General features: G+C 34.8%; 1 protein-coding gene across 1 annotated transcript; it reads left to right on the plus strand.

Annotated features, from left to right (window-relative positions):
- Positions 1-1,785: 1,785 nt before the first annotated feature.
- Positions 1,786-10,475, plus strand: LOC149197228 (putative isoaspartyl peptidase/L-asparaginase 2). The gene is made up of 4 exons (XM_089405778.1): positions 1,786-2,091; positions 7,128-7,361; positions 7,617-7,703; positions 9,688-10,475. Exons 1-4 carry the CDS (start codon positions 1,933-1,935, stop codon positions 10,333-10,335), a joined length of 1,128 nt encoding a protein of 375 aa, XP_089261904.1. The 5' UTR covers positions 1,786-1,932; the 3' UTR covers positions 10,336-10,475.
- The last annotated feature ends 622 nt before the right edge of the window (positions 10,476-11,097 follow it).

Here is an 11,097-nt window from a genome sequence, read left to right on the forward strand (position 1 = left end):
TAACCAACACTAAGTCTTGAGTCAAACTAACTCTAACACTATGCTGAACACTAAAACCTTATTGCAATTATTATTTTGTCATAAAGCTACATGCCATTTCATGCTAGAAACATGTAACATTTCAATGTTGAAACATATATTTCTTTCTTCTATATATTAAGTGCTTATAGCTCAATGGGTTAACTCAATTGTTGTCCTTAATGTTGATCAACATTTGAGTAAGTCCATGTCAAGTGGTATCCAATTCAAATTCTTTTAAGTAACATGCACTCGTTTTAGTTTATATTGACAAAGTGGCTAGGGATATCATCCATGATTATTGGGAAGTGTTTCTTGAAATTCTTCACCAAATTTTCCTTGAAAAAAAAAAAATAAATACTCATACCAATAAGACATTATAATTATTAATTCTTCACCAAATTTTCCTTGAAAAAAAATGAATAAATACTTATACTAATAAAACATATTATAATTATTAAAATACTCGTTTTAGTTTATATTGACAAACAGTTGAGGGATGCCATCCATGAGTATAGAGAAGTGTTTTAAGAAATTCTTTTCCAAAATTTCCTTGAAAATTAAATTAATAAATAGTGATACCAATAAGGCATATTATAATTATTAATTCTTCACTAAATTTTCCTTGAAATTTTTTTAATAAATATCGATACCAATAAAACATATTATAATTATTAAAATTTAACTAACTTATATAAAAAAAATAATAGTAAACTTCAAAAAAATAATTAATATATAATAAAATTATATATATAATAAACAATTTTTTATTAAACAAAAAATAAAATATTATTTTTACTGAAAATTAAAATTTTAGTGTTTGTAATTTTTTTTTCACTTCAATATTTTTTTCACTTTATTATTAATATTATTAAGTAATATTCAATTTAATTTCCATATTAAAACAATTCTAATAAAATAATATTAATAATACTCGTTACTTTAATATTATATTTAAAGTATCATTATGATTCCAATATTTTATCTCATAGGTACTCTCGACAAAGATCTTTCCTCATGTAATTTACGCCGAAATTCTTCTTACAATCATAATATCATTTACAATTTCAATACCTTATCTAATTTATAATTACAATTACATATGCGACAGTGAAATATCATTATACATTAATACTCCCTTTTTTTTTTTTTAATTATATATATATTCATTACTAAATTATGCTTAAAAGCAAAGCAACATATTCTTTTACGAAGTTATATTCAATCATTTTACGAAGATATATTCAATCTTTAACGAAGATATATTCATAAATGGGATGGTGTGAATACTAAAAAAAACACATCTAGGGAACAACCATGAATTACTAATAACAATATTCCCAGCTGGGGGAACGGTTTCTCCTTCCCCAAAAAATTGAAAATCATGGTCAAATTTCACAACTTATAACGGGAATACAGCGAAGACGTCCATTTCCAACATTCGGATTCTCAAGGAAAAATTTAGATTCATCGTCTGCATAGAGCAAAGAAACGTCCCATTTCTGACATTGCTATCACAGAAGACGTGGAAAGCTCAAGCAACTAAGTGGGCGAAAATCAAAAACATGCGTGAAAATCTGAGGCAACTAATAGCTAAAACCCAAATTTAAAAAGTGCACATAACGTGATAGGCAGTGCGAAGATTTGAATCTTCCATGGGGGAATCCGACTTAGATCCCACTCACAGTCTTTGTCCACCACAAATTACAATTGAGCAGATTGAAGTATTGGATTCCGAGTAGGCAAAAATATCTCTATAAATAAGTGTTCCATCCACTTGCCTTTATGCAGGCTGCCTTACAGCTTTATTTGTGCTTGTGGTTGTTCTGTGGGCAGACAGGAGATCCTGCTTTCTGCTCTTTATCAACACTCACATAGAGAGAAAGTAGAAAGTAGGATCCCTAGTTCAGCAAAATGGGATGGGCCATAGCTGTGCATGGGGGTGCAGGAGTTGATCCATGCTTGCCAATGGAGCGCCAACAGGAAGCCAAGGACCTGCTCTTGCATTGTCTTAATTTGGGAGTCTCTGCTCTTAAGGCCTCTGTTCCCGCCATTGACGTTGTTGAGCTCCTGGTGAGCAATCCAAATCCAACTAATGTTTTGTCTCAGTGCTTCTTATATGATCATGATAGTCACAGTTGAGATGTTTGAATGAATTGAATTACAGAACTAGTTGTTTTCTGAATGTGAGTGTTGTTTTAAGCATGTAGAAAGCTAGGTTTATTTGGATGGTGTTGAAGCAGTTTTATATGTTTTGGGGTGGTGGAAAGATTGGTTTTCTTAGCAGTTTTATATGTTTTGGGTGGTGGAAAGATTGGCTTATTTGGGTGGTGTTCAAGCAGTTTTAAATTTTTGGATGTTGGAAAGATTGGCTTATTTGGGTGGTGTTCAAGCTGTTTTATATGTTTTGGGTGATGGAAAGATTAGCTTATTTGGGTGTTGTTCAGGCAGTTTTATATGTTGGGGTGATGGAAAGTTTCCTTTATCTGGGTGGTGTTTAAGCATTTTGATGTGTTTTGGGGTGCTGAAAGGGTCAGTTTTCTTGAAGTATACAGATTGGATTATGTGTGTATCTGACTGGAGCCATATTTTGTGGCTTGTTGACATAGAATAATTATTGATAAGGCATTATTTTTATAACCCATTATCTGCTTTTCAGGTTGAATCATTTGAAAGCTTGGTTTTCTTAAAGTATACAGATAAATTTGTGTTGGTGTGTATGATTTTAGCCATATTTTGCAGGTTTTTGATAAGAAATAAGTCCTTTATATCTCATCATTTGCTTGCCATGTTGGATTATGCATATCTGTTCTTGTTGTTGCTCCGGTACATTTGATGCAGTAGGTTCAGCTGTCATGTGTTTGAAAGTTAATCCGATTGATTGAAATCTACACGGGATCTGTTCCGCATAATGTTTTCCATTTGTATTCATAACTGGGTTGTAGGACCTGGAAAAATATTGTCCTACATGGTACATGCATCACAGGGCGTGATTGGTTTGGTGGTAGCCTCTATCACCATGGTAGTTTTGTTAAATTAGTGAACAGGTTGCCAATCTTTCTTAGTTGTTTCATGTTTTTTGAAAAGGAAATGCATCTCAAGTGGGTTGCAACACGGCACGCCCCTTGACAACAATGGATAGCTGCCTCTAAGCTGATTTTTTATTTTGTGTTGGAAAAGCCCAAGGCTTAAACATAACTCCGTGCTTTTTAGGTGTCCATGTTCTCACCATTGCTTTGGAGGTCTGCAGTGGAATCGGAAACCCAACCAGGAGACCTTTTTCTCATCCCATGCATGTTTCCATTCTCGTTTCCTTCTGTCTTGAGATTACACGGCATACTGCTCCTGGGAGTTGGGGAAGCTGTACCCAGTGTGTATGAAATGGCCTCTTGTTGGGAGCTTTTTGGGAACTCACTTGGCCTCTTCCTTTTTTTGGGAGCTTGTAGAAGTTCCCTGTCTGTTTAGGAGCTTCCAGACCATGACAAGCAGGGAGCTTCTACAAGCTCCTGGCCATGTGGGGTCTAAAATCATATGATCATTGCTTCTCATGCCAAAATATCACTAACAATAAAATAATTAATTAATTCTATCGATCATGCCATTTAAATTTTTTCAAGGTTATGTAAATGGAGAAGGTTCATGCGTCTTAACTCTTTATATCTGCTCACTCTCAAAATATGAGCTGCCAGGGTACGTCAAGTGAATAAACATGGGTATTTCTACACCAGTACTATGATATTGAACAATGCTAATTCATGTCTCAAACGTTTTATAGCTAGCTCACATTATTCCTATTGATTGATATAGCATTTTAGGATCATATACAACATAAAAAATAAGATACCAAAGACTTTGGAAGTTTGATGTGAGTTGAAACTAGAAACAATCAAATTCATCTAAATGAGAACTTAGAAGGAAGCAGTGGTTACCATCCAAAAAATGCAAAGGCACCCAAATACTAACTTCTCTTGGGAGCAATAGCAAAGATGGAGCTGGAACAAGGAATTAGAAAAAGATTGAATCTCATGGTTTATGAAATTGTTGGTGCTTTGTACATCTATAGATATGCAAATTCAATTTACAGATTCATACAATGGGATGCAGTTGTAGGTCACATTGCTAAAAATACCAGGGCTGTAGAGTCATGCATAGTTAGTAAAGGGTCGATTTCAAGTCAGACAAATCCAATTTATGTATAACATGGACACTTAAAAGGATTAAATTTCATAACACTAGAGGCTTCAGAGATTAAAATAGTTGATGTTACGAAATTAATCAATTTTGTTCTATTTCAGTTTCTTCAAGGTTTATATTTTTTTGTGTTTTAAGCTCCTATATAATTTTAATTGTTTTTCTAATGTATATTATTGCCACTCCCAACCAGTAATTTCCTGCGAATTTGGACAAAGCTTCTAGCCATACCGGATACTTGTACCCATGTATTCAACTTACCTGCAACATATTACATTAATAATAATTTTATATGCATTATCTATACTGGGAGGAGAAGGTGGTGAGTTCATGTTTCTTATCCCCTGCAACTCTCTAGCCCTGTTTCTCATTCCATTTCCTGCTTCTCTTTCTTTCCTGTTTATCATTTCTAGGAATATTTCCCGTTTCTGGTAACGTATGCCACAGAACAATCAAATTCTGCCTACATTAAACAGCCTGCTATTAAATATGACTCCATCATGCAAGTTTATAACAGTTCCTTTCCCCATGAAACAAATTGTTTTGGTTACTCCCTGTCTCTGCTAATGGGAATCTGATCATAATAGTTAGCATCAGAAATTATAAAGGGATTTATTAAAAGATTTTAAATTAAGTTTTTCTAGTGACAACCATCTGAAAACCCTCATGTAAGTTGTAACCAGTCTGTAAGGCTATGGTCCCATGGAAGGGGTTTGCATTTTTTTAACAGTACCTGCTATGACAAAAAGGAGAAGGTGACCCAGGGAAAATGTAGCATTTCCTTTGCATTTTTGGACTTGCAAGAGTGAATGCAGGGTTCACATCATGTTTTATCTTCATGAATGTATCCTAGGTTTTAGCAATTCGTTCTTTTTTCTCATGGTCTTTTTTTGATGTATCTTTGGCTGTAGAAACTTTTTTCTCTTTTGAGTAAATCAGCTTTAAGCTTTGATGGTTTCCATTGTTTTCCTTTTGGACCTCTGATCTCTGTCAAAAAAATATGCAGTACACTTCCTTTTTGTCACTGGGTCATTTCTTGCTACCTTCTTAAAATCCGAGTTTAGCATCTTAGAATATTGATGTACTTAAGGCTTTACTGACATATTTTTATAAAGAAATTTTGACAGGATTATATAGGGTGGAAGATCTTTGGCATTTTATCCTATAGTCCTATAGTTGCACCTAACCTTACGTCAAGAATTTAGGTAATCCCTTGAAGAGTTTGCATTTCTAATGTCTGAGTCACTTTCTTGAAAAAGTAGGCGATTCTGCCTATGGCTCGCCTTCCCTAAATATTACCTGTAGAAGTTTTGGACTATCCAATTTTTGAGTAAATCTGTATTTCAATTGTTTTTAATGAATTGCCGGAATTTATATCCTAATGGTGCTCCATGCTTTTCTTTTAGACACTAGCACTGACCACTACTTGTTACCTGCTTAGGATCATTTCATATTTCTGGACTTTTATCCAAAAGCATTCACCATCTTTAGTTCATTTATTGTGTCAATATGTCCATTAATCTCTATGGAGAGAAATGTTATTAGGATGTTAGAATCTATCAATACATACATTTTACGCTTTGAAATATTGTTGTCCTTTGTTAGAGGTTTGAGTAGAGGAAAATTTTTCAACCATTTGTAAGCTAGTGCAAGAACTTGGGCTATTTTTTAATGTTAAGTTTTGAATTTACTTCCTCTGCTCCAATATTTCCAATTCAAACATATCTTTCTAGTTTCCATCTCATTGCGTTCATTTTCCTTGAGAACATACTTTCTTGTGAATTGTTTCTCAGGAGGAATTACTAAGAAATACTTAACTTCAAGCCTTATTCCATATATGGCTTATGTTCTGTGCTAATTAGACAATGAACATTGACTAGGTCGATGCATGTTTTGATAGTGGGCATACGATCATTGTTTACTTTTCAGGATGCTTCTTCCAATCTGCAACTAGAGGGTTTAATACCTTTAATGCTTTTCAAAAGGTGTCATTTGACTTCCTCTAATCAACCTGCAGTCATACTCTCATGTCCTTACCACATTCAACACTTCAGTAGAGATAGACTTTGGACCTTCAACAAGCTTCTCTTATTTTGATTTTTTCTTTGTTCTCTGCAACTATTTGGTGAATTTGTTTGAGTCAAGAAGATTTATTCTGAAATGATTGGTTTTTCCACAAATCCTATTAACAGGTTTTGTTTGTAGCCAGTTTGAGTGTAATCTGCCTTAATCACGTAACAGCCCTTCAGAATGCATCGAGTTTTTCCATGTGTATGTAGCCTATCTGATTGTGAGCATCTGAAATTGTGTATCTTGGGAAGTTTCCAAGTTGAACATTTTGCATCACAAATTGTGGTTGGGATTACACCCGCCTATACTCTTTAAGGCCTGCAAGTCCTCTTTAAGGTTATTAAGTCCTAAGATTCTTTATGAGAGTCCAGAGTGCTTCCTTTTCAACACAGATCTATCTAAATTTTCTTGAGTTTTGATTTGAGAACCCCTTGGGCAAGCTAGTTTCTCAAACCAATCATTTCCATGGCAATGCTTTGCAATATTGTGCTATTTGGTTAAATTTTAACTTTGGCACTTCAACGGTTTCCTAACATGGTTTATAAACTGTGTATGTAATTGTTGTATTTCAATGGTTACCTATATCGTTACTTTTTTTTGGATTGGGATTTACAGGTAAAAGAGATGTATCTAATTTTTCTTGAGTTTTGATTCGAGAACCCCTCGGGCAAAGCTAGTTTTCTCAAACCGATCATTTCCATGCCAATGCTTTGCAATATTGTGCTATTTGGTTAAATTTCAACTTTGGCACTTCAGCGGTTTACTAACATGCTTCATAAACTGTGGATAAAATTGTAGTATGTCAATGATTATCGATATCATTACATCTTTTGGATTGGTATTTACAGGTAAGGGAGCTTGAGACCAACCCAGTTTTCAATTCAGGTCGTGGTTCAGCATTGTCTGCAAAAGGCACAGTAGAAATGGAAGCAAGCATTATGGATGGTTTCAGAAATAAATGTGGAGCAGTTTCTGGTCTTTCTACTGTTAAAAATCCTATTTCCCTTGCTCGACTTGTCATGGAAAGGTCTCCACATGTCTACCTTGCTTTTAATGGGGCTGAAGAATTTGCCAGAGCACAGGTTCAAGCTTTTCTCAAATGGAATTTGTTACCTTCATTTACTTGTGACAATATCATAAACAGTTCTAGACTCTAGTTTTAGGTACTAATTGAATAAAATAGTAGATTAGTAACATGGAGAACGGAGTGTGTCTTTTAATTCCTTGTAATATTAACAGGATCATGCCAATCATGAACCTTAAGCTTATGATTTCGATATTATTTGCATCTTTTAGTGCTAATCTTCAATTGTGTTTCCTTCATGTGACAACCACAGGGAGTTGAAATTGTGGACACAAACTATTTCATTACTGCAGAAAATAAAGAGCGATTGGAGCAAGCAAAGAGTGTAAACAGCATACAGGTCTCTCTCTTTCTCTCTCTCTCTCTCTCTCTTTGTTTGTTGTGTGTGCACTTGCATGTAATAGCTCTTAAAAGTTCACACCAGACTTCTCATATTCAAATGAAATTTCTACAAGCAGATAAAGTTATTTAGCATGTTTCCATACCAGTTAACACCATAGACATTGAAGCATAGTCTTTTGGTGTTGCTGTTATCCAATGGCATTTACTAAATGGTGTTTTTTCTTACAGATACTATGAACTTATTATTCTTTTGCAACTTTACTTAAACATAAATATGAATTTACCTTCAAATAACAAACGTAAGGGTCAGTGCTTTGTGCTTTAACTGACATTGAAAGCCTATGTATCTTCAGTCTATTCAAGATGCCATTTTGAAGGCAACCTGGGTGGATATTAGTCACATTTTGAAATGGCATGTTCTTAGTGGATATACTTTGTCAAAGGGAAACTAGCCCTCTTCTGAGAAGAGTAAGTCTTCCATTAAAATGAAGAAAACCTCAGAATAACCCTATTCAATCAAAGAAATGTATCGTGTATTTCTAGGTTTGGAGTTATGGTGTTCGTTTCAGAAATTTGGGAAGCATGTAGTGTGAAGCATGTTTCTAGTTTTATATATTTGGTTATCAGGACATGGTCAAGGTGTTAAAGTGCAATACAGTAACTAGTCAATATCTTTAGTCTATTCATAGATATACTATTTTAAAGGAAATCTGGATGGGCATCTAGTCACATTTCGAATGTCATTTCCTCTGTGGAGGTACTCTGTCAAAGGGAAACAAGATCATTACTTAAAAGAACAGGTCTTCCGTTAAAATGAAGAAAAATTCAGTATAACCCTATTCAATCAAACAAATGTGTTGAGTATTTCCAGGTTTGGAATTCTGGTGTTTGTTTTAATCATTTGGGATACATGCATTGCCTGATTATATTTTATTTGGTCACTAGGACATGAGCAAGGTATTAAAGTGCAACACTGTCAGTAATAAATTTTGATCTAAAAGTCTGCCCTGTGACACATTGCTTGATCGCATGACTTCTGAGATACAACACCATATATTTTCCATCTATCGAGCATCTTTATTTGCAAGTGGTCATCATATTGTTTGTTCCGTCGTATCTTGATATGTCAATGTTAAGCATGATATTTGTATAGCCATCGCAACTTTCCAGATAATAAACTACAGATTTTAGTATCTAATGTGAGAAAGATTGAATAACCTACAGTATTTTATCTTAGTTTTGTTCGTGGTGATGACATATTTGAGAAATAGAAAGAAGTAGGTAATTACTAGAAAACACCAAGCTTCTCATTGAAAAAGGAAATATTTTTGAGTAATTTCGAAAACAATATGTTTGTAATAGTGTCCATACAAGGCATTATAGAATTTTTGAAGATTGTTGCAAAACACTTTCAATCTTGGTACTTGCTTAAAATATGTATACTTTCTTGTGACACATATTTTCTCTATAGTATACTTCTTGGCGTTTCTAGTCAATTGCTTTCACTACTATATATCTAGAGATTGAATGAAAAATGACTTTATCTGAGAGCATGGATCATGAATGTTTCTGTTAACTTTTTCTCACATGGAAACATCAATTCACATCAAAGGAAATTATTGTCATTCTGACCATTGAAAAGTGATATATACCCCATTCTCGTAGTTGGGGCCATACACCTTGTCATTATATCCTATGTTCAATGAAAGCTGGAATCATGATAATAGTTGGCTGTTGCAATTGACTAGATTCTAAAATCTGTGGTTGGAATCATGTAGCTATCTTGAGTAGATAAGTAATCCAAGACACTTTGCGATAGGATATAATAAATTTCGTATGTTTTGAAATGTCTAAATTGTATTGGCAATGGAATTGCATTACTTTGTCAATTTTGTTTTCTTTTGTTGATATTTAGATCTCAACTGTGGTACTACTTTTGCATGCTAGCATTCTATCCTCACGTTTGAATTCTTCTGTCACAGTTTGACTACCGTCTCCCAGAATCTGACGATGCTGTTGGAAAACCAAATGAAAATGGTTTATTGCCTACAGTGAAAATTCATGCAAAGGGAATAGTAGCATTTGACAAGATCCTTCAGAATGGAGAACTGTCTCAAAAAGAATTGTCACCTTTAGAAAGTTGTATGCAAAATGGGGATAAAATGGCTTGCAGAAAAGGAATGTTACCGGAGTTTCAAATGAATGGAGTACCTATCAACATATATGAGCCAGAAACTGTGGGTTGTGTTGTTGTTGACAGTGAGGGACATTGTGCATCAGCAACTTCAACAGGGGGTTTGATAAACAAAATGTCAGGTAGAATTGGCGACTCTCCAATAATAGGGGCAGGCACTTATGCCAATGGGCTGTGTGCTGTTTCAGCTACAGGTGAAGGTGAAGCCATAATCCGAGCCACTGTGGGTAGAGATGTAGCTGCTCTTATGGAATACAAAGGGTTATCTCTTCAGGATTCTGTTGATTTTGTTATTAATAAGAGGTTGGAAGATGGTAAGGGTGGCCTTATAGCTGTGTCCAGTAATGGAGACGTTGCTGCAGGATTCAACACTTCGGGAATGTTCAGAGCCTGTGCTACAGAGGAAGGCTATTTTGAAGTAGGCATTTGGCAGTAGGATGCACCCTCTGTGCTTGTTTGATCTTCATTTGCATGTGCTAAAGTATAGTTGATGTTCAGAACCTTATCTACTGCTTGGATGTTTGTATTCTCACTCAATCAATAATAAAACTGCAAACAAGGTGTTGTTCACAGCAATTCTATGTTAATTTTTCTTTCATCCTTTTATTTTTTTGGGAAACAGAGGGCAATTACAACAAGTCACGGCATCTGCCCGTTATCTGGGGTTCAATTCTTGTTGCCACTACTATAAACCTCCCAGCTTCACTTAAAGTTGGCCCCAGGAGGTGGAATACTGCAACCTCGGGGGAGTGAAACTGGGGTCTCCAACTGATAACGCTCAGCTGAGAACGTGTGGTTGCTTGCCCTTCACACGTGAGCTAATTCTATATTTGCACGTTAGTATCAATTGACAGTACAATGTCTTTCAGTGCACTCCATGCCAATCTTGCTTTTATGACGGGGCAAATCCTTTTATGATCAGAACTGTAAAAATAAACTACGAATGTATAAATTTCAAACCGTGAAGAGTGGTTAGCTGCTCATCAAGATCAGCTTTCATTTCCACAAGGAGTTAAGTTTCAGTTATTAATGCTGTAAACATTAACCTAAAACACAGAATGAAGATAAAATCAATCATCAGTTTTAAATTTCTGAATTGCCAATAATGGCGCCAATCTTGGATACCAAACTGCTCATCAAGATCAGCTTTTCATTTCCACAAGGAGTTGAGATACATTTATTAATGTTATAAACATTA

The sequence above is a fragment of the Pinus tabuliformis genome, chromosome 2_2 (assembly GCF_031772625.1).
Source record: "Pinus tabuliformis cultivar Carrire ecotype Pingquan chromosome 2_2, CPIR1, whole genome shotgun sequence".
Classification (NCBI taxonomy): domain Eukaryota; kingdom Viridiplantae; phylum Streptophyta; class Pinopsida; order Pinales; family Pinaceae; genus Pinus; species Pinus tabuliformis.

Coding starts and splice junctions, on each gene's coding strand:
- LOC149197228 (XM_089405778.1), top strand. CDS start 1,933: ATGGGATGGGCCATAGCTGTGCATGGGGGTGCAGGAGTTGATCCATGC. Junction 2,092..7,127: donor TTGACGTTGTTGAGCTCCTG/GTGAGCAATCCA, acceptor TGGTATTTACAG/GTAAGGGAGCTTGAGACCAA. Junction 7,704..9,687: donor AGAGTGTAAACAGCATACAG/GTCTCTCTCTTT, acceptor CTTCTGTCACAG/TTTGACTACCGTCTCCCAGA.